Source organism: Mobula birostris, chromosome 30 (genome assembly GCF_030028105.1).
Source record: "Mobula birostris isolate sMobBir1 chromosome 30, sMobBir1.hap1, whole genome shotgun sequence".
In the NCBI taxonomy this organism is placed as follows: Eukaryota; Metazoa; Chordata; class Chondrichthyes; order Myliobatiformes; family Myliobatidae; genus Mobula; species Mobula birostris.
The window spans coordinates 4,263,345-4,287,933 of NC_092399.1; the positions used below are offsets into that span (position 1 = coordinate 4,263,345).

The 24,589-nt window shown below is 41.8% G+C and overlaps 1 protein-coding gene across 2 annotated transcripts; it reads right to left on the reverse strand.

Moving 5' to 3' along the window:
- Positions 1-3,991: 3,991 nt before the first annotated feature.
- LOC140190521 (E3 ubiquitin-protein ligase TRIM63-like) lies at positions 3,992-23,093 on the reverse strand. 2 transcript variants are annotated; one of them, XM_072247170.1, is made up of 9 exons: positions 22,748-23,093; positions 20,314-20,480; positions 14,953-15,121; positions 11,391-11,486; positions 7,917-8,150; positions 7,082-7,104; positions 6,667-6,791; positions 6,494-6,553; positions 3,992-4,764 (listed from the first exon to the last, which is right to left on the reverse strand). In XM_072247170.1, the coding sequence occupies exons 1-9, from the start codon at positions 22,904-22,906 to the stop codon at positions 4,754-4,756; spliced, it is 1,044 nt and encodes a 347-aa protein (XP_072103271.1). In that variant the 5' UTR covers positions 22,907-23,093; the 3' UTR covers positions 3,992-4,753. The 2 variants fall into 2 exon arrangements, with proteins under 2 accessions (XP_072103271.1, XP_072103270.1); XM_072247169.1 differs by having other exon boundaries at positions 6,494-6,556.
- Between the last annotated feature and the right edge of the window lie 1,496 nt (positions 23,094-24,589).

Consider the following 24,589-nt stretch of genomic DNA (forward strand, 5'->3'; position numbering starts at 1 on the left):
AAAGAAAGACAAACACAACAATTGTGTTGAGAGCTGTTCAGATATGCAGTTTGACTGGTAAAGTGAAATAATTAGTGTTATCATTTAAATGGCACTGAACATCAACAGGAGGTGTTTGAACAGTAAATTATGTAATTAGTGTAATAATTCAGGGGCCTAGGCTAATAATCAGGATTGAAGCTGATTAAATATATCTGGTCTAAAAAGATGATAGTAAGTCACATGAGACCATTACGTTGATGTAACAGATTACTAATGAACCTTCAGGATGGGCAAGTCTGATACCTTTGCCCTGTATGGCCTTTATATGACTGCAGGCCCATAGCAACATGGTCAGCTCTCAACTCCCCTCTGCAATGGCCCAGCAATCGATTCTGTACAAAGGCATTTAAACTGGCATTCCCAAGGTAAGTCTACATCCTAGAGTCATAGAAAAGTACAGCACAGAAAGAGGCCCTTCAGCCCATCTAGTCCATGCGAACCATTTAAACAGTCCCATCGATCTGCACCTAGCCCTCCGTATCCCTCCCATTATGTACCTTCCCAAACTTCTCTTGAACGTTGAAATCAAAATCATATCCACCAGTTGCACTGGCTGCTCCTTCCACACTCTCACCACTTTCTGAGTGAAGAAGTTTCCCATCACGTTTCCCTTAAACTTTTCACCTTTCACCCTTAACCCAAGACATCTAGATGTAGGCCAAGCCAACCTCAGTGGAAAAAGCCTGCTTGCATTTACCCAATCTATACCCCTCATAATTTTGTATACCTCCATCAAATCTCCTCTCAATCTTCTACGTTCTAGGGAATAAAGTTTTAACCTATTCAATCTTCCCTTCTAACCCAGGTCCTCCAGACCTGGCAACATCCTTCTAAATGTTCTCTGTACTCTTTCAATCTTATTTACATCTTCTCTGTAAAACAATAAATGAGAGAAACCTCTTTTGGCTGTAAGGAGTGGAGTTATCTCTCTAAACATTTCCATTTCTCTTCACAAACACAAGAGATTCTGCAGATGCTGGAAATCCAGAGCAACACGCCCAAAATGCTGGAGGAACTGGGCAGGTCGAGCAGCATCTGTGGAAAACAGCAAACCGTCGACGGCTTGAGCTGAGACCCTTCCTCGGGACTGGAGAGAAAGAGGAGAGATCTGAGTAGGAAGGTGGTGGGAGGGGTGGCAGACGTACAAGGTGGGAGGTGATAGGTGAAGATATGTTCCCGGGTAGGATACGTGGCTGTGATAACAGGTCCCAGTGAGCTGATCAGTCCCAAAAACCCCTACGGTGGACTGATGTCAAATTTTCTCTGAGCGTTGTCCTTGTGAACCTCAGAAGGTGCTTTTATTCTGTTAAAGTAGTTTTACAGATGCGAGCAGTGGTTAAGAGATGAAAGTAAAAACAAAGTCCCTTTCAACTGATCAAACAAAAGCTACCTGATGAAGCTAACTGTGTCTAATGTTACTGAATACCCACCTTTTATTTGAAGTGACCTCCATCCGGTATAGAATGCAACTGTGCTCGCTAATGATGCTAAGTCATGGATCTCTGCAGAGGCTGGTACATTGGCCATGGCTCTGTATTTTGTCTCGATAGACTAAGGAAATTTTTAATGATGCACTACACATGGACCAGAAATTATGCAGATCTAAGAAATGTTATAGCTGCTGCTTGGGCAGTAATATTTTTATTTTTAATTTTATTTAGAGATACAGGGCAGAACAAGCCCTTCTGGTTCAATGAGCCATGCTGCCCAACTTAACCCTCATCTAATTACAGGACTGTTACAATACTAATTAACCTACTAATCGGTACGTCTTTGGACTGTGGGAGGAAACCAGAGCACCCGGAGGAGAACATAGAACTCCTTACAGACAACACGGGAATTGAATTCCAAACTCTGATGCCCTGGGCTGTAATAGTGTTGCGCTAACTGCTACACAGCCGTGGTGACCTGGTTTGCTGTTTGATAAAACTAAAGTCCCGATCTTGCTGGGCCAAACCATATCACCAAATCGACTTCTGATCAAATAAAAAACACAAGAAAGTCTGCAGATGCTGGAAATCCCAAAGCAACCACACACAATGCTGGAGGAACTCAGCAGGTCAGCAGTCAACGTTTCAGGCTGAGACCCTTCTTCAGGATGGAGAAGGAAGGAGAAAGATGCCAGAATAAAAAGGGGAGGGGAAAAGGGAAGGCAGCTAGCTGGAAATTGATAGGTAAAGCCAGGAGGACAGGGAAAGGTCAAGGGCTGGAGAAGAAGGAATCTGATAGGAGAGGAGAGTGGATAATAGCAGAAAATGAAGGAGGAGGTAACCCAGGGGGCAGGTAAAAGATCAGGGTGGGGGACAGAGGAAGAGAGAGGTGGGGTGAATTGGTTCACAGAAGGCTACCCAGATGGAATGTAAGGTGTTGCTCCTACGCCCTGAGAGCGGACCAATACATCGGAATGGGAATGGGAATCAGAATATTCTCCTTCATCATTCAGCTTAAAAATTGCTCCATCACTTAATAGCAGTTTGAGCTCAGGAATGGCAATGAGGTAACAGGGACATTGGCAAAATTTGGAACTATGGAATGGGTGGAAAAGTATCAAGTGAAATAATTCAAGTACAGAAAGAGAAAAAGAGAGGGGAGAGAGCTTGGGTTAAGACAAAATTTAAAAGGTAGAGTGTAAAAGTAAGAAAAAGCATGAAACCTAATGTTTTACAAACAATTTGATGCATTAATAAATAAAAACTTCTGAATTCCCGTCACTTCCATTTTAGGTTGGAGACTTTGTATGACAACGCAGGGATGTTATTTTACCATTAGATACATGTACACTTAAAGACCAGCCAAAACTTTCACTGGTAAGTTTGTTTAGTGCCTAAATATAGCCATTGCTTCAAAGTCACAGAGAAGTTACGGATAAGAACTTTCCCACAGAGCTGTCAGTGCAGTGGTGTAGCAATGCATGTCTTGTACAGTAGTCCTTCCTAGAGAAACGTTTCTAGGTTATTTATACAACAATAGTGCCATTAATTTTGCCTGGTGTTTGACAGCAAATTCAGCCCCCTGTTTTCAGGAATGTAGGTCTAGATATATGGACTGGTCACCACAATAGTATAATGGTTAATGTGACACTATACGCTCGGGGCATCGGAGTTCAGAGTTCAATCCCACAATCCTCTGTAAGATGAACATGAAGAAGTCTGCAGATGATGGAAATCCAAAGCAACACACACACACACACACACAATGCTGGGGGAGCTCGGCAGGTCAGGTAGGGGCTGTAGAAATGAATAAACAGTCAGGATTTTGGGCTGAAACCCTTCATCAGGACTGGAAAGGAAGGAAGAAGATGCCGGAATGAAAAGGTGGGGGCTAGGGAAGGAGGGTAGCTAGGAGGTGATAGGCGAAGCCAGGTGGGTGAGAAAGGTAAAGGGCTGGAGAAGAAGGAATCTGATAGGAGAGGAGATTGGACCATGGGAGAAACAGAAGGTGGTGGGGGGTTATCCGGGTAAGGCGATAAGTAGGTGAGGAGAGGTAAAAGGCCAGAGTAGGGAATAGATGAAGAGCAGGGGGAGAGGGAAGCATTTTTTCTGGAAGGAGAAATCAGTATTCATGCTATGGGGATGCGCAGTAAGGAGTCTGTACATTCCTCACTGTGAAATGTGTGGATTTTCTCCAATTGCTCCAATTTCCTCAGTCCAAAGTCATAGCATTTAGTAGGTTAATCGGTCATTGTAAATCGTCCTGTGATTAGGCTGGCATTAAGTCGGGGTGGGGGGGGCTTGTTAGCTGGGGCTCAGCTTGAAAGGCCAGGAGGGTTTATTCCGTACTGTAAATATGATCATTCACAGATGAATACCATCACTGCAGACAGATTACTGTGCCCGTGGCTACTATGTATCGCCTCAACACAAATCAGTTTTTAAGGAAGAAGGAGAGAATTGGAGAAGGTCTTGTACACAAGAAAACCACAAAAAAAATTAGGGTCAACTATAGAACGTCATATAAACAAGTTTATTTACATTCAATAAATTCAAACATACAGGCATGAAAAATGAAGCAACAGGCAAAATGGAACTTAAAACTGAGTTTTCAGGAATCACCTGCCTCAGAAACATAAGAGCATAAGAGATAGGAGCAGGAGTAGGCCATCTGGCCCATTGAGCTTGCTACACCAATTAATAAGAACCTCTCACACTTACACATAATTTCCGATCAGTTGTGTAATTATATTAATTCCCATCTTTTTAATTTCAAGTTATCAATATTCAGTGACTTTAAATTGAAGACTGCTATCCCATATTTCAATATTTATTTTGTGCTTTCGTTCCTTATACCTATCCTGTATTAAGCCTCACCTGAGTGTTTCTTAGGGAGGCTTTTAATTTTAACACTTTAACCAGCATGGGTTGGCATCGATTTTTAAATAACAATGATCAAGCTAGAAAGCAAATGGAGTAATGTCGTGTAAACTACTAAACCCTAAAATGCTTTAAAAATTACAATGAATCTCTGTATCATGTATAAAAATAATACAAAAGGTACAAAACTGTCCATTTTGCTCCATTATAAAAACATTTTTTGTTTCTTTTATAAATGTTTTATGAACAAAAAGGAGTTTGTTGATCAAATTTGTCTTCCTCCTGAGCCGCCTGTGCTTTAGAGCCAGGCAAATCCCAAATATTCACACAAGATATTCCACCTTCGAGGTGCTTGAAGTCTTAAGGCAAGATATCAAAAGTTTGTCACTGCAAAGGCAATATCACTGCTGGTCTGCGGGAGCAAACACAAGATAAATATATAACTATTGTGATATCTCGTCTGCATTCCCACCAATGTTCAGTACTCCTCCTATAAACACCTTGATATTTCCTCCGTTGTGATAGTCAACTTCAATTGTATGTTTTCCTGAAGGTGTCGCCCAGTAATCACAAATTTTTCTGTTGTCTCAGAGACACTGTCAAACCTACCCTCCCTATCCAACAGTATGTTGTATTTGTTCAGTCCCTGGAATGTATACCATCCGGGGTAACCTTCTATTAGCCAAGGTGTCAATAAATAGTGAGCTTCAAACCCACAAGTTTCAGTGTTGAAGAGATGCCCATAGTTAATGGCAACAATCAAACAACGGTTTCAAATTTTCCACACCATAGATTATAATGAGATGCATTTGTAATCTATGGTTTCTTAAGGCTGTCATAGCCACAGGACAAGCTCCCACTAGCTATTAAATGCTCCTGGCCTTCACGTGTGGCTTAGCTACTAAGCCTGACAGAACTGGCTCTACTGACAGGAGAAGGGACAAAGGCAGGTTATTGGCGCCCTAAAACCAGTCGCTTCAGACAGATGAGGCTCATCAACCATGATTGGTAGCTCATCTAGGAGAAGGAAAGCTCTGATTTCAGAACTCTGCTGCCTTGCAGCTACACCCACTCGTGGAGAAGGCTTAGGGAGTAAATCCTGAGGAAAAATCTGGAGCTGGAGTCCCTAAAGCAGTTCTACATACAGTTTGGCAACTCCAGCAACACCGCTGGTGCCTAACTGTAACAGTCTCTGCCGTGCCTTTGGATTCATCAGCTGTGTGGAGAGGGGGAGCCTTTGCATGGGCAATGGCTTGCTCTCCTTATGGTACTGCCCTGGCTTGCCTACCGGCTGTGTGTCACATAGACAGTGAGGACGTGATATCCACAGTCAACCTGACCAACAGAGGGCCTCATTATAAACATTGTTACAGTATGGTTAGTTTCTAATAACGGTTGCAAGCTTTTCTTATTTTTATATGAGATTTGTGACATTATTTGACAAGGTCATTTGTCTCTTGTTAAATGAAACATATCTGCAACTTGGAGAAACCACTGGAATAAGTTACGTGGGGTGATGAATACATTTAACTAAATCATTTTAACTAAATAATTGGCCTGTTAAAAATGAGATTCCAACAGGCTTGGCAGGCTGACCATAGTTTCAGGAATGAAGACCAGGAGTTCTTCTGTTGAGTCAACACTGCCAAGGTGCAAGTGACCCACATGTACCAAGGATGCTTCAAGCTGTATTGAGGTGACTGATGCCAGAGGCCAGGGAGGCTCACATACAAGCCTAAAGCAGCATTTCAAGGGGGGAAGAAGTGATGGAAGAGTTACTATCCATGCCATACTAATGAGTGTTAGCCATTATCCCTTCCCTCACTCTGACTGGTCACAGAGGTTAAACCAAGCAATTTGTAAGCTGGATGAAGTTACAGTGATAGGAAGGAAATGAGACTATGATGGATGACTGGATAGAGTAGTATGAGCTAGTGGCAGCTTTGGATGAATTCCACTTTACAGAAGATGTAAAAGTGAAACCAATGAATGAGAACATCTTGCTTACTTGGTTATATTGATAATCATCTCAATGCACTGGATTTATTTATCTCTTAGGTTCTTTCTAGGTTAAATTTCCAAATGTACTGGGGTAAACTTAGTGCTAGTTCTACCCAGATTCAATCATCCATTTTTCTCACCATCAGCTTGATCATCATCTTCATCCTCGGTCTCCACATCTTCTTCAGTTTCATCTTCTTCTGCTGGAGAGAAAATATTCAGATCTATCACTCAACTTTCCAAGCTTGGTGTTCCTAGATTCTGCTTTTAAATTATTTACTCTTGCCAATGACAATGTCTGAAGTCAGCGTACCTGTTGCAAATGCTATATTTTTCAGTGCTTCCTCTACCAGTTCCAGATTCACAGAAAAATGGTCCATGTTCTCAAACCCATCTTCGTGCTCTGGAATATGGGAGGTTCTGGAGGCGTCAGTGATTCTGAAATTTGATTTAAATTCTGTAAGTTATATTTGAACACCAAGTGGTTCGAGGAATAAGGGAATATAAAGGGGTAGTAGAACAAAAATAGATCTAAAAATAACCTTCAGGAGTACGCTAACAATGCCCAAATGATTCTGTTATTCATTAAGTGCACAGATTCAACAAAATGGATAATGGAGTGGGGAGATAATTGGGGCTGAGTTCCAGGTAATAATAATTGCTCTAACAGATAGCTTGTTGAAAGCTTGACTTGTGTTAAAAAATAGATAAAACTCACGGATACTTACTTTTCTAAGAGTTTCTTTGCATTCTGCGAAAAGATAAAGAAATTATGATTAGAATTTTGAATAATCCCGTTGTCCTATCATACAATATTAAGAAAATTATGCCAATCGTGCACTCTCTTTTGTTTCTTCTATTGTCTGAAAAGTGAAATCTGTAATTCTGACCAAAGTTTAAGTGAAAGGTAGTTAGCAGCATCAAAACATAGTAAGAAACTGGCCTCATTGAAATTAAACAGATCCAGCTTCCGAGTCAGAACTTAAACAAAATAATATCCACGCGAGGATATATCCCAATATTGATCCAATCAGTAATTTATTACATTTAGTAATGGATTAGAATTAGGCCCTTTCTCCAGCATTAGGGGTGACATCAGCAAGTTGGAATTTGGGTGTAATGGTGTACACCCAGGGAAATGTTTTTATGCCATTTGAGAGCTGAGAATTTCCAAGGGTTTGCGCAGACTGCGACAGGTTTATTTTAAACACAAGAACGTCTGCAGCTGCTGGAGATCCAAAGCAACACACACAAAATGCTGGAGAAACTCAGCTGGTTAGGCAGCATCTATGGAAGAGAATAAACAGTCGATGTTTCAAACTGAGACCCTTCTTCAGCAGGGGAATTGAGAAGTGGAGGGAAGAGGTTAGCTGGAGGCCAACACCGTGCTGCTTTTTATCGCCACTGTTTTAAAAACCACTGTGCTGGAGTTCAATGTCATGATGTATTGTACAAAACTATTGCCAATAAACACAACAGTAGTCATTTATCAATCTGTGTTATTGAAGCTGGGATTACATCAATCAATATATTCAGGGAAAGATATACAGAAGTGTCTCTTACAACAAGAAAGTTAGCAATTCCAGGTTCTTCCATGAATTGAATGGCATCCTCCACCAACTTGGAAGAGCCCTCCAGATGTTCTTTGTATTGTTTGATCAGGTCTTTGATGAATGTTATTTTCTCTTCCTGTTCTTTGGTAATTGTTTGTAGCATGTGCTTCTTCCTTTCTTCCAAGATGCGATATAAATGATCAAACTGCTCCATGAGCTGGTTTTTCTGGTGTCTGCTGTTCTCCTGGAGAAATAAACAAAGAAAAAATAACTTCACTACTTGTGAACTCAAGAAAGTGTTTACCATCACCACTCAATAGAAGGGAAGCACTTTCCAACAGAGATCACCTGTGTCCCTTTGGTATTAGAAGTAACCACAGCTTTCTCCCTCTTGACAGTCATGATGCGACTGAAAACTGATGGGCATTACCCATTCAGTTCCTGCAAGAGGACCAGCACCTCCACTTCCTTAGATTTCTGTGGAGATTCAGCAGGACGTCCAAAACATTGACAAACTTCTGTAGCTGTGTAGTGGACAGTGTGTTAGATGGCTGCATCACAGCCTGGTACAGAAACACCAACGCCTTTGGATGGAAAATCCTACAAAAGGAAGTGTATTTGGCCCAATACATCATGGATAAAACACTTCCAACCATTGAGCTCATCTACATGAAACACTGTCATAGGAAAGCAGCATCCATCATCAAAGATTTGCAGAGTATTGCCACAAGAAAATGAATCTCAGGGTTGTGTATGGTGACATATATGTACTTCAAAAATAAAATTTACTCTGAATTTTGAACCTTGTCATGGTCTTGAGGCTTGTGTGCCTCAATGACCAGGAGAGCTATGCTGGCTGGGGTCAGGGCTTCATGCTTTGGCTCTTGGTAGGGTCACCCATGCCAAACAAGTCAAAGGGTAGAGGCCAGACTAAGTGGTCCACCGGTCCTCCAGGTTCAGGGGTTCAGCTCAGGGCTAACAACCCTGACCAGTAAAACAAATCTGCTATGGAAACAGCAATGAAAAATCCTTCTACATCGAGTGGCCAAGGACATAAGGGCAGACAGATGGAGGACCTTCATTGCTGCCCTAAATGCTAGCAAGTGTAATTGGCAATAAGTAAGTAAATACCCAATTCATTCGAGTGCCATGGTAGCGTAACGGTTAGTGTGATGCTATTACAGCATCAGAGTTCAGAGTTCAATTCCGACATCATCTGTCAGGAGACTGTATATCCTCCCTGTGGGATGTGTGAGTTTCCTCCAGGTCATCTGGTTTCCCCCCACAGTGCAAAGATATATTGGTTAGTAAGTTAATTGGTCATTGTAAATTGTCCCGTGGCTAGGGTTAAATCCGGGTTTCCAGGGTAGCACTTTATCTCTAAACAAAATTAAAATTAAACTTTGTGTCACAAAGCATGGAAATAGGTTCTTCAGCCATTGAGTTCCCACTGACCAGCAGGCAGCTATCTCCAGTTTCTGCCCAAATTATGGACATCTGACTAACAGACAACCCATACATACATTTGGGAGACCAGCAGGATAGATTTGCTGGCTGCTGCTGGGTGGGAAAGGGGCATTTCCACATGCTTCTCTCCCCATTCTCCTTCTGACTGAACTGCAACAGTCAGGGGCTAGGACCAGCTGGCAGAGCCGAGCGTACTGAACAAACCCATTCATGGAGTCAGTGAGGACAGCTGGTGGTCGCTCTTCCTGTGACTGCTCACAGAAACACCATGGCTGTTTCTGCGATCCTTTACCACACATTCTGTTCATTTCCAATTTACTATCTGTTCAGGTTACAGACAGATCTCAGGAACAGAATCCCGTTCTAATCCTGGGACTATTTATACAATAATCTAATTTCTTTCTCCCCACGTTCTCATCAGCTCTACCCTCCACTAGATTTTACCACTCACCAATTTATAATGACCAATTAACCTACCAATCTGCAAACCTTTCCAGGAATCCACAGGAAACCCAAGTATTCATTGGAAAATGAACAACCTCCATACTACAGACACAAAATGCTGGAGGAACTCTGCAGCTCAGGCAGCATCAATGGAAAAGAATAAACAGTTGACGTTTTGGGCTGAGACCCTTCTTCAGGAAGGGAAAGGAATGGAGAACTTGCCAGAATAAAAACGTGAGGGTAGGGGAAGGAGGATAGCTGGAAGGTGATAGGTGAAACCAGGTGGTTGGGAAAGGTAAAGGGCTGGAGACGAAGAAGTCTGGTACTCCATACTAATCTAAAGCTCCATAACAATAGCATCTGAAGTCAGGACCAAACTGGGCCACTTGACCAGCTCTGCCGGTTGAATCTGCTGCCTGATCAGTTGATACCGAGAGATGGCGCACTCAGGATTTTCACCGGAAATGGGCATCGTGCTTTCCTGACCATTTTAATCCCCACTCCCTATTCCCATGCCGGCATGTCAATCCATGACCTCCTCTACTCTTGCAATGAGCCCACTCTTAGGTTGGAGGGGCAACTCCTCATATTCCATTTGGGTAGCCTCCAACCAGATGGCATGAACATCGATTTCTGCCCCTCCCTCTTCTCTCCTTTTCCATTCCCAATTCTGTCTCCCCTCGCACCACTTCTTCTCATCCGCCTGACACCTCCCTCTGGTGCCCCTCCTCATTCCCTTTCTCCCATGGACCACTCTCCTCTCCTGTCAGACTCCCCCATCTTCAGACTTTTACCTTTTCTACCTATCACCTCCCAGCTTCTCACTTCTTGCTCCCCTCCCCTCTCATCTGGCTTCACCTGTCACCTCCTAGTTTGTACTCCTTCCCCTCCCCCTCACTTTATCATTCTGACTTCTTCACTCTTCCTTTCCAATCCTGATGAAGAGTCTCGGCTCGAAACTTCAACTCTTTCCATAGATGCTGCCTGATCTGCGGAGTTCCTCCAGCATTTTGTGTGTGTGTTTCCACAAACATAGTTGCCTCATCGCCTGTTCTTCCCGGTGAAGGACGGCGAGATTTAACTCACTACAAACTTACAATAGCAGTTTTTCTCCACGGGTGAACACTTGTGAAATGGTTGACCATAACCTCATAACAAATGAGGTACTGACGATTTCACCTTCTAATAACTAGAAACGTATTACCTAAGGAGGTATTAAGACAACAACTGAAAGTAAAGAGATAATTTTAAAGGCACATATTAAAGAAGCTGTTTGGCAGGAGGAGAGTTTTAAATTTAGCAAGGGAATTAAAGCTAAGTGCTTATGTAAGCCAATCTTAGCATCTCAGCATTCTATAGGAGTTCTGAAAGGAAGTTGATTAACATGCTGAATTTGCATTCCCAATCCCTTGAATTTTTTTTATAAACAGGATTAATTTACGTGGTCTATTTTGGAAGAGTTGTGAAGAACTATGTGGAATGCTACTGGAGTTGAGATTAGCTGTCGCCGTGGAAGTGGGGAAGACTATTTAAGGGACGCAGTGCTGAAAGTTTTCTATTGGCTTCTCCATACCTCGATTCTTTTGCACGTTTCCTCCAGCTGGTCTGTGATGGCGTTAACCCTGTCATTGCCAGCCACAAGCATCGCAACCCCGTCAGCTAGCTCTGTCTGTGCAAACGAGAAAAAAAATCACCTCAGAATGACTGATAAGTGAATGAATTCACTTACAAGGACTCGTCATCTTACATTCTCGATATTTATTGTTTATTTAATTATTATTATTATTCCTTTCCTTTTGTATTTGTACAACTTGTTGTCTTCTGCACTCTGGTTGAACGCCCAAGTTGGGCGATCTTTCATTGATTCTGGTATGGTATGGTTTTTGTTCGATAAATTTCTTGAGTATGCCCACAAGAAGATTAATCTCATGATTGTACATGGTGACATATATACTCGTTGAAAATAAATTTATTTTGAACTTTGATTGTTTACCCTCATCTTATGGAATTAAAAGTCACTTATACTTTATAATATTTTATTCAATTGGAAAAACCGAGTTTCAATGTAATGGTTTGCTTAATTGTGCCTCATGTGAATTAGTTGCAGTTTTGTTTTATAACTACTTACATGGTGTCACACAGGATTGAATCCATCACCGTAAGACCTTAAGATATAGGAGCAGAATTAGGCAATTTGGCCCATCGATTCTGCTCCGCCAATTCATCATGGCTGATCCAATTTTCCTCTCAGCCCCAGTCTCCTGCCTTCCCCTCATCCCTTCATGCCCTGACCAGTCAAGAATCTATCAACTTAAATATATGTAAAGACTTGGTCTCCACCGCCAACTGCGACAAGAATTCCACAGATTTACCACCCTCTGGCTAAAGAAATTAACTCAGTTGATTTGGAGCATTGGAAAGAATACATTCTTAAAATGTATGCTTGTGTTGTTACCATTAACAAAGAACAGGATAATTTTATCATATCATCTTGATCTACAGAGAGCATGGCATTTGAAAAGCAGCCTCATGCTCCTCTTTACACAAGGGTTCATCAAGGTGAGACTAAGCAAGGGTGTTAAATATCACGACATGTCACTGGGTTCTATCTATCCTCATGGTTGCAAAAGACGAGTCTGGCCACGTTGACGGAGAATTTCCTTTTCCATTGTCCTATGCGTTGCAAAAACATTAATGTCTTTGAGGCCGAATTACATATTTTAAATGAAAGAACAGTTTTTCAGGAAAAAATAGTCATATTAGCCTGGAATACTGAGTTGTTGTGTATCGTCCATTTGGAAAGTGGGTGATGAGCTCTGAGGTCACCAGAGGATACTGTAAAGGGTAACTCACACCTCTACGTTACATCGAACTGCACCAGGGAATTGCATTGTGCATGCTAGTCTGAGTGCTCAGTAACAGCTCCATTCCTGTACTGAATGGACTGATGAGTAAATCTCCCCTGGGATTTACAGGCATTATCAAGGCACAAGGAGCTTTAGGGGCACAATGATAGAAGTATATATTAAAAAAAAACTTTACCTAATTACTTCCTGCTCTGCCTCCTTGTGATACTGTTTAGGATAGGAAAAACCTAAATCAGTACCTTTGGGCCTGATTCCTATCCACCTGCTCCTTACCTACAGTATGGTGCAAATGTATTAAGCACAGGTAAATAGCTAGGTTGCCTAAGACTTTTGCACAGTACTGTAGTAATTTATGTTTTGCACTATACTGCTGCCACAAAAAAAAATTCATGACATACGCGAGTGATGATAAACCTGATTCTGATATGGGTCTCTTTTGTGGACTGAGAGTGGGAAGGGGGCAGGAAGCACCAGAGAGATATTGTGTAATGATCAGTAAACTAATTGCTTGGAATCAAATGACCTTGCCTGATATCTCCAGGCTGGATGCGTCTGCAGCCACGTCACCCATGCCCTGGCACTCCTTCTCTGCCACCTGTCCCACACCTCTCCCGCGACCCTCCACCCTCACCATTTCCAACATCGTTGCTGCTACCAGATTTAATAACTCGCTCTCTGTTCCACGTTGACAAATACTAAAGTCTTAGCTATATATAGATGTGCCTAAGATTTTTGCATATTACTGTATGAGAGGATTTAGGCTTCCATTTTCCTTCAGTGGAACCAAAAACGTCAGGATGATTACAACTGAAGGCCTGAACTCTCACCTATGTCGAGCAGTAGAGACTGAAACAATGCAAGAAGACATAAAGCACGTCTAAAGAAGTGTAATGTGGCTTTGATCTCAGAATAATCAGGCAGGAAAGCTGAAAAGTGGGGCACTGTAGCTCCAAAGAATTTCCTCCTCCTCCCTGCTGTCCCCACTCCAGCTGTCGCACTGCGACACTAATGCACTAAAATTAGCCTCAACGTCAAGGCAGCTCGTGCATAATGTTATGTTAACTCCACATTGCCCAGGCACTTCTAAGTTGGTTAGAGTACATTATTTGATAAACAGATATTTTAGTTCTTCTCTTAGCCTCCTCTACTTCCTTAATGTGTCCCCCTTCAATTTCTTAATTTTGTATAACGTAAGCACTCGAAATGCGCACAATTCGCCTAGATGTGGTCAATAATGTCTCTGCTTTTGAACTCTATTCCTCTAGGAATTATCAGAATCAAGTTCAATATCACCAGCGTATGTCATGAAATTTGTTAACTTTGAAGCAGCAGTACAATGCAATGCATGAAAAATACAGGGGAAAAACCTGAATTACAGTAATTATATATGTATATTAAATAATTAAGTTAAAATAAACGGTGCAAAAACATCAATTAAAAAAAGATATTGAGGTTGTGTTGGATTCAATGTCCATTTAGGAATCAGATGGCAGAGGGGAAGAAGCTGTTCCTGAATCACTGAGTGTGCGCCTTCAGGCTCCTGTACCTCCTCCCTGATGGTAACAGTGAGAAGGGGGCATGTCCTGGCTGGTGGGGGACCTTAATGATGAACGCCACTTCCTGAGGCACCACTCCTTGAAGATGTCTTGGATAGGACAGAGACTAGTACCCATGATGGAGCTGAGTAATTTTACAACTTTCCGATGATCTTTGACATAATCTTTGATGATTATGTACTTTGTTTGGTCTTACATAGCTACATTTCCTCCAAGAGGACCATGACCTCGTCATAGAGTTTGGAGGCTTGCATGCTTCAATGACCCAGAGGGCTATAGATAGATAGATAGATATACTTTATTAATCCCGAGAGAAATTTGGTTTCGTTACAGCTGAACCAACCAAGAAAAGAGTGTAAATATAGCAATACAAAAACCCCAGCAATCAAACTATGTTGGCTGGAGTCAAGGCCTTGTGATTTGGCTCTTGATAGGGTTACCCATGCCAAATAGGTCAAAGGGTAGAGGCCAGACTAAGAGTGGTCCACCGATCCTCCAGGTTTGGGGGTTCAGCTCAGGGCCAACAACCCTAAGTGGTCAAAAAACAATCATTACAGAAACAGCAAAGAAGCATCCTTCTATGGAGACAGAGACAGAGGACCTTCATTGCTGCCCTAAACACCAGCGGTGTAATAGGCAGAAAGTAAGTAGGTAAATAATAGCTATATTTGCTGCTTTTAAACAAATAAACTCCCGAGTTGCCGGTATTTACCTTCTGTTGTTGAAATACATTCTGTAGAGGAGCCACCTCGCAGTCTTTGTGAGCACCAAACACCTTGCACATTGAGCAAGTGGGAACTTGGCACGTCATACAATAAATGTTGATCTTTTCATCCTCATGTTCTTCACACATGAGCTGGTTGTTCTTCTTCAAAGGTTTGCTGGATATCAAAGAAATGGATTTCCATCAGCATGTTACTTTTTAAAGAAACACAGGAACCACAGGAAACTTACTAAACTCAGGCCAACTTGTCTGCATCTCTGTCTTTGCTTCATCATTAACCCTTTCCTGTCCCTCTCTATCTCACTGTCTAAGCATCGTTTTTTCATTCCGTTCCCCCTAATGTCATTATCTGGCTTCATCCAAATCTGTCCAAGGCGAAACCATGTGAGGCATAGATTTATGGACATTGTTCATGCGGATGCACCCAAAAATATCCTGCTCCTTTCAGATATTCTTGGCTCTATCATGCTTTTCCATTTGAGTTTCAAATTTCCTTCATTCATAGTTATTTGTGTTTGATCTTGAGAATGAGTGCAAGATTCCTTCTTTCTAAACTGCTGTCAAACAGATTGTCATGTATATATTGCTTTGATTAAGTATTCTTGTTTGTTTAAATAATTATGGGTTATATGTAAAAAGACATTAATTGCATACATCAACACGCTACCACGTGATATGTGCATGCCTCGCTTAAAAATACGTGAACTAGACTCACATTCCAGACTTCCATGTCTTCCTTTGAATTAATTCAATGTTTAAAAGTTACAAAACATAACACGGGTCACTGACATTGATTCTTTAGCACCTGAGCACTGTGGGGACCTTTATTTTTCAGATGCAGTTAATGTGAAACATCACATGGGGACAGGCCAAACTGTAAACATATGAACTAACTGGAAGATGGCTTGAAAAGGGATATCTTTTATGTTGTAGTCAGGTGTGTGGGTGTATATTGTGAGAGGGGAGGAAGGTAGGGAGAAAGTTTCCAGAGGGTGAGTGAAGGCTACAAACATGGAACAAAGGGTGGACCTTCAAGGAGATAGTCCCAATTTAATACTTGATTGCAAGTTACAGAACTGTGGTCATTCCCAAGTTGAGTTGATATATGTGCTTCAAAGTTGATCATTAAGTTTGTGCAGATATATGAAAAAGGAAGAGGGATACGCCACTCGGCCCCTCACACCTGCTCTATCATTCAATAAGATCTTGATTGATATGCTTGCAAATTTAGCTCCACAGTCCTGCTTAATCCAGGTGACATTTTAACCTCTTGCTTATTAGGAACCTATCTATCTCTGCCTTGAGGCTGTGCTTTATCCACCCTTTGAAGAGGAGAGTGCCAACTCACAACATATGAACTAACTGGAAGATGGCTTGAAAAGGGATATCTTTTATGTTGTAGTCAGGTGTGTGGGTGCATATTGTGAAATAGAATAGAGAAAGAGTAATTTGTCCCATTTCTATCCTAAATGCGTGACCTCTTACTTTTAAGCAGTGAACCCATATTCAAGATTCTCCATCAAGAGTAAACATCCTTGTTAAGGCTCTCAGGATTTTATATGTTTTAACTAAATCACCACACGGTTTTCTAATTCCACTGGTTAGTGCCTTCAAAAATACTGCAATGGATGCTTCTACTTAGTTTAATTGCCAGTCTCATAAATCTTTTGTGTGTCAGGCCTGCTCATGGAGGCTCCACCCAGCTGACAGGAGGCACCTGCCACTTGTTTTCAGCTCATCACCAGCAGCCTATTCAAACCCAGCTCCCGTCCCCCATTCTCGTTCACCCATTGAACCAGCCGCCACTAGCCTTCAGGTATCTTGTGTGTTAAGTATCTGCTCTCTCGTGTTTTGTGGCTCCATGTGGCTTGTTATTTTGCAGTTTATTATTATAAAGTTATTGCTCGCTGCTAAATTGTCTCTGCTGCTCTGTGTTTGGGCCAAGCCTCCTCCACATTTCCTGTAATTCTATAGTACTTCAAAAGCGTTTACATCCTTTAGTAATTAAGCAGATTATTACTGTACACTATACACCACACATGAGCACACAGGTGACCTTATATAACTGGAACATAACTTGCCACCTTTCGTATTCATTTGTAATTTATTGATCGGGAAAATGAATACAAAAGGAGGCAAGTTAATTTCCAGCCCTGAGGCAAGTGGTAATATCATTTGATTCCAAACAACTGGTTTATTGATCGTTACAGGATATCTCTCTGGTGCTTCCCACTCCCTCCTCTCTCCCTTCCCCTTTTTCCGTCTGTGATTCCCCTCTCCCTGTCCCCTTCCCACTCTCAATCCACAGTAGAGACCCATATCAGAATCAGATTTATCATCACTCATATATGTCATGAAATGCTTTTTTTCTTTGCTGCAGCAGTATAGTGCAACACATAAAATTACTACAGTACTTTGCCGAAGTTTTAAACTATATATATGTGCGTAAGACTTTTGCACAGTACTGTATAAAGCCACATGTTTTGCTTAAGTTGTTACTGTGAATAAATTATATTACATACAGCAATAGTAAATATGGTCATTATTTCTTGAAGCCAACAGATCAGCAAGTTTTGTTTGACTTGGTAAGTTCCAGGTTGGAAATTCTAGTACATCTAGAAATAGCTGGGCTAAATAAAGGCCAGTTGCCACGCCAGGCCTGCTCGCAATGACACTTCCAAGCCCGCACATGCAGGCACCTCCCGGCTAACAGAGTGCGCCTGCTGCTTTTTCCAGACACATCGACTGCAGCCCACTCGACCCCAGTTCTCATCCACAGTCCTTGTTCCTTCATCGACCCAGCTCCTAGCTTTCACCCTCCCTGCCTAACGTTTACCCTGTTACCTGCTGTGTTTAGTTTCTGTCCTTCCTTGTTCAGCGGTCCCTTATGGCATGTTATTTTACAGTATATTAAAGTTTTCACTTGCTGTCAAATCGTCTCCACTACTCTGCTTTTGGGTCAAGCCTCCCTCTACATTTCCTGACTTGACATTTACATGTGAAACTTGAGAGCAGAGGTACAGTGGAGGTGAATATAACTTAGCACCTTGTCAGTGAGTGAAAGCACTGGTGAAGATGCAATTTCTGATATTTTAATCTGAAGTATGCACCATATGGCTTAATGAACACCACCAGGTTCAGGAACAGTTACTGCCCCTCAACCATCAGGCTCTTGAACAAAAGGGGATAACTCCACTCATTCTACTTCAGGTATTCCCACAACCGATGGTCTCACTTTAAGGACTCTTTATCTCGTTATTTTGTGCTTGTTATTAGGGCTATTTGCTTATATTTGCCTTTGCACAGCTTGTTGTTCATTGATTCTGTTTACAATTGCTCTTCGATAGATTAGCTCAGTATGCGCACAGGAAAAAGAATCTCAGGTTGTATGTGGTGACATGAATGCACTCTGATAATAAATTTTACTTTGAACTTTGATGAGGCATTACATATTGGACACCATAGTGGTTAGGATGATGCTATGAAAGCTCGGGGAATTGGTGTTCAGAGTCCAATCCTGGTGTCATCTGTAAGGAGCCTCAGTACGTCCTTCCCATCGAATGTGTGGGTTTTCTCCCACAGTCCGAAGACATACTGGTTAGTCAATTAATTGGTCATTGTAAATTGTCCTCTGATTAGATTAGGGATAAATTATGGTTGTTTGGGGATGCTGGACTCAAAATGCCAGAAAAGCCTGTTCTGCTCTGTCTCTCTAAATAACTAAAATAACATGAATACAGCAGATGGTTGGAGGAGATTCACCAGGGCAGATGGTGAATTTGCTGGTCTCTAACAGTTGGGATACTGAACTTGGCCTCAGTAGGTTTACACAGGGAAGAAATTATCCTTCAATGTTCCTGTTTCTGACTGCAGCCCAGTAATAGGGCCTTTTGATAGAGGTAAAATTCATATGGATTCTTTCATAACTCTGGAACACTATGAAGTGTTTTACAACCATTGGAATTCAACAGATCCTGAGAAGAGTCAATTAGTTTGAAGAGTAATCACCATGGTAACATACTCAAAAGGCAACCAATTTCAACAATAAGTACAAGAGATCGTGCCGATGCTGGAAACCCAGAGCAACACAGTCCTGATGAAGGGTCTCGGCCTGAAATGGTGACTGTTTATTCCCACCCATAGATGCTGTCTGACCTGCTGCGTTCCTCGAGCGTTTTGTGTGCGTTGCATTTTAGACCATCATTCCCACAAACGTCATTGATATTGCTTTTGCTATCGATCAGTCCAGACACAGTACTCACTCTTTTTTTTTGTGGTGTGCATTAAAGGATAAACATTCACCAGGATATTGGGGAGAAACTTCCTGTACTAAGCCAGGTGGAAGGCCAAGAGTTGGACTTGGTTGTCAGCACCTATTTGAGGCACATGCCATTGGGAGCATTTAATAGGTAGTGGGAGCTTGTTCCCATTACCACCCCCAGCTATGACAACCGAACAGAACCATCTCTATCTTGCCTCATCTTGTCTCATCTCTGTCTTAAGTAAGCACTTCCTTATTTTTAAATGATGACCCAAAGTTCTAGGTTCTCCCCCAGGAGGCAATATCCTCTTCACAACTGTCCTGTCCAATTTGAAATAATGTCCTGGGATTTTGACAGCCCTTTAAGGTGGTGATGGACAGATTGGTTTAATATCTCATCTGAAAAGCAACCCCTCCAGCAGTGCAACGCCCCCGCACTGGAGTGACAGCCAAGATCATACGTCCAAGTGCCTTCCAATTCAGAGGTGAGTTAGCTTAATCATAAAAATTATAAATCCCTATCTTGTCTAGTGCATTTTCAGCCCCAATATTCTTTATGGTAACACAAAAAGAAAGAATTGAATTTACATGGCATCCTATCATATTCCCCGGAATTCCACAATCCTCCAGACTGATTTTGAAGAATAGTCTCTGTGATTCTGTAAAACTTTATGTATCTAATACTTTGTGCATCTGATGCTTTTTGTGGCAGCAGTCCAGTGCAATATGTAATGTTACTACAGTACTGTACAATAGTCTTGGGCCCACAAGTTACATATATGTGCTGAAGGCTTTTGCACAGTACTGTTATACTAACTAGTGGTCTGAAATGTAAGGGTATTTTGTGATACAGACAATGCTGCTCTCTTTCCTTGCTTGACTGGAAGACTACAGTAAGTACCAAACCCCTCTATTTAACACAAATGAATGCAGTATCCCACAAATACCTCAGCGAAACATCCTGATACTGATCATAGGAGATAAGTCATGGCAAGAATTCCCTTCCTTATTCCCCATCATAGGTGTTCTCAAACCTCCACTCCTCCCCTCCCCTTCAGGTGCATGCAGCAGCAGTTACCAATGCTAACCTGATGCCCTCTTCCTTGTATATATCAATGATGTTCTCCACCAGAAGATTCCTCTGCAGTCCATAAACTCCATGCCGATCCAGAATAACTTCATGTCGACAGGACGGGCACCTGAATCTGCCTCCAGATATCATCGTACTTCGACCCTGCCAGTAGGGATTTGCAGCCTAAACCAAAGCATAGAATTATCAGCAAAGTACCCAACTTAAACAGGCTACATCAAAATGCCACAGTACTAAACCATATTCCCCCATTTTAAAAAATATTGTTTCAAATTTTATAAAGCTTTCAACAAAAAGATAATTTGGTTAAATGTTCTATTTCATTTGAGAGTAATGGATATTACTTATACTTTATTAAGATTTGTCTCTCCAAATATTTGTTTGTATGTGCTACGTCTTACGACGTGGGCAATCATGCTCTGCAAATGTAGCTATGCTTTAAAAGTATACTTCATTGCCAGTAAAACAATTTGGAACATCCTGATTGGAAAACAAATTGCTGATGCTGGATTCAGAAACAAAACAGAAATTCTGGAAGAACTCAGCCTGTTAGGCAGCAACTGTTGAAGGTGAAACCAATTAGCATTTCAAGTACTGAGAGGGAAAACAAGTTAAGCTATGCCTAACTTGTGTGGGGCACATGTGTGGGCACATGGCCAGGTGGTTAAGGCATTCGTCTAGCAATCTGAAGGTCGTGAGTTCGAGCCCCAGCCGAGGCAGCATGTTGTGTCCTTGAGCAAGGCACTTAACCACACATTGCTCTGCGACGACACCGGTGCCAAGCTGTATGGGTCCTAATGCCCTTCCCTTGGACAACATCAGTGTCATGGAGAGGGGAGTCTTGCAGCATGGGCAACTGCTGGTCTTCCATACAACCTTGCCCAGGCCTGCACCCTGGAGAGTGAAGACTTTCCAGGCGCAGATCCATAGTCTCGCAAGACTAACTGATGCCTTTATTTATGCAGCAGAGAAAGTGAGGGATGATGGTTCCCTTTGTTACACCCACTGTCTTCCTTCGGTTTTGGAACATCCTGAAGCTGTGAGATGTCTTAAGCAACACACACAAAATGCTGGAGGAACTCAGCAGGCCAGGCAGCATCCATGAAAAAATAATACACAGTGGACATTTCAGGCCGAGACCCTTCATCAGGTCCTGCTGAATTCCTTCAGCATTCTGTATGTGTGGCTTTAGATTTCCAGCATCTGCAGATTTTTTCATGTTTGTGGGATTTTTTCTTTTCTTCCTTTCCTTCTTTTGTTTCTTTCTTAATCTTTCTTTCTTGAAATCCATTTGTCTTTATCTTCCTTTATCATACTTTCTTTCTCTCCCTTCTTCCTTATTTTCCCTAAGGTTGGCCTGAGACCCCAGGATTGCGAGTTGATATTAAGTTAGTTGAATTCGTGGGGCTTTGGGGGAAGTATTCCAACTGGATTCCCTGCCTTTGTGCAAAGGAAGTAGTGAGTGGGCCAGGGGATAATATGTAGGTCCTGGGATGGGTTTTTATTGTAACAGTTCAGCCGTTGGAAGATACTGGAAATGGCACCTGTGTAGCACAGCTGAAAAATGGATGCAGCACTCGAACAATCTTCTGAACACAAACACAAGAAAGCCTACAGATGATGGAAATCCAAAGCAACACATACAAAATGCAGGAGGAACTCAGCAGGTCAAGCTGCACCTGTGGAAATTAATAAACAGTCAACGTTTTGGGCTGAGACACTTCTTCAGGATTGAAAAGGAAGGGAGAAGACACCAGAATAAAAAGGTGGGGGTGGGGGAGGGGAAGGAGGCTAGCTGGAAGGTGATAGGTGAAGCCAGGTGGGTGGGAAAGGTAAAGGGCTGGAGAAGAGGGATTCTGATAGGAAAGGAGAGTGGACCATAGGAGAAAGGGACCCAGGGGGAGGTGATAGGTGGGTGAGAAGAGGCAAGAGACCAGAGAGGGGAATAGAAGAAGAGAGGAGAGGGTGGGAAAAAAAAATTCACCAGTAGGAGAAATCCATATTCATGCGATCAGGCTGGATACTGTCAAGTATGTTAGTGAGCACGGTATCGAGGTATGTCAAAAACAAAAAATAAAGCATTTATTTAACACCTTCAATGTTGAAAAACATCTCAAGACACTTCATAAAAGGCTTATCCAGGAATATTTATCCTGAAGGAAAAATAAAAATCACTTTCACTCTTTTTCAGTTTGGACACATTGAAAAAGAAATTGAAGGAATAAAGTTGGTATACAGGGTATCAATAGTCTGGCCTTGTCATACTCAGATTCACAAACACCGGTTGACAACATGAATGACTACAATACAGCAAAGGTTTTGAACTCTCAGATGAAAATTTGAAAGGATAATTAATTTCTTAGAAGTTACTGTCTCTGTTAAGAAACTACGATTCACAAAAAATCTTGCAGAATATTTAATTAAACACTGACCTGGTACAAATCATTGGCACATTTTCTGCACAGATTGTGTTGGCAGGGTAGGATCACCACCGGCTTTTCAAACATTTCAAGACAGATTGGGCAGATTAGTTGCTTCTCCAGTGTCTCCATTGTGCTGGATGCTCGAATTATACTTGGCTGGAAATCCATCTCTAAAAATAAAGCAGTCGACTCCAAACCTGTTGAGTTGCTTTTACTTTTCCCCTCTCTGTTGCTCTCGTTCCCTTCACTCGAATCCTTTTTGATGTCTGACCCTCCTCTTCAGAAGTGACTCAGTAAAGTAGAGCTCAGGCGCTTTGATAAGGTCTCTCCTCTCTCAGCTTCTGTCTGTGGCCACTCTGCTCGTGCCCCTTTTTAAGGAGAATTTCAGCATCACATGACAGCTGAAGCAAGGCTGTGGGGGAAGGGGAATGGAGTCCTCAACATAACTCTTCCCATATTAGAAACCTGCAATGTGAAACTGAGAACGAGGAGGTCCAAGGATGCAATCACATGTGACGCTCAGCAAAGCAACTTTCAATGAAAGAGAAAATAACATGCAAATTTCCTCAACCTTTAAACATACTAAACAGAATTGGGAACATGTTGTCCTAGTCAATGAACAAAAATAATTTTGCTCCAATAGGAAGGATAGAATAAGAAAAAAATAGGTGAAGACATTTAATGTGTGTTTATTTTAAACAGCTGAGGACAATAACGAGCATGGAGAAGGAGAGAACTGATTCGGAAGATACGTGCTTGTAAACTGAAGAAGAGGACTTTTAGCATCTCCTCACTTTTCAGCAGGATTTTCATTCTCCCTGGCATTTTTTTCAGTATTAAACTTCTCAAAACTATGCAATTAAAAAAAAACTCACTTTCACTCTCTTTAGGTTTCAACATATTCCAAAAGGAATTGGCGGAGTATTTTGGCATATTTAACATCAACATGGCTAAGAGTGTAACTTTTAGCAATGTCAATATAGAAATGCCATCTCACAATAGTTAGTCTGTTATTACAAACTGCCAAGTCTCTGAAATCACACGAGCTGATATCCCATGTATTGGGCATGGTAAGTTGGCAGATATGCTATTTTATGAAGTGATAGTTTCCTACTCACTGGAAATCTGGATCTTAGTGTTTTCTATTCCTTTGCAGTCCAGTTGATCACATTCCAATTCGTGGATCCTTCTTCCTTAGCTCCAGTGAGACAAATTGAAGACTGAAGGATTGCAAAGTGCGAAACAATTCTCCTTTTCATGTTCTATTTTTATTTTTACAATCAGTTCATTTCAGTCAACAAAACATGGCTTCTGATATCGGAGTTGCAATGGGTTTGAGCAGCTTCCATCCTGTGCAATCAGACACTCAATGTATCAACTATGGCTCTCACTTCAGAGTCAATTCATTGCATCAAAGTCCCAGGTCCAAGAATTGAGCCAACACTTCAGTTCAGTACCCAGATTATCGACAGTGCCATCTTTAGATTATCGTGATCAATGTTACAGATAGCAGTACCCACAGACCAGAAATCCTGAGTAATTTTATGTGTTGCACTAAACTGCTGCTACAAATAAAAAAGAAATCTTATGACATATGTGAGTGATGATAAACCTGATTCTGATATGGGTCTCTGTTGTGGACTGAGAGTGGGAAGTGGCAGGGAGAGGGGAATCATGGTTAGGAAAAGGGAAAGGGAGAGGAGAGGGAGCAGAAAGCATCAGAGAGACATTCTGTAATGATTAATAAACCCATTATTTGGAATCAAATGGCCTCGCCTGGTATCTCAGGGCTGAGTGTGTCTGCACCCCCATTCCGGCACTCCTTGTCTGCCACGGGTCCCACACCCCTTC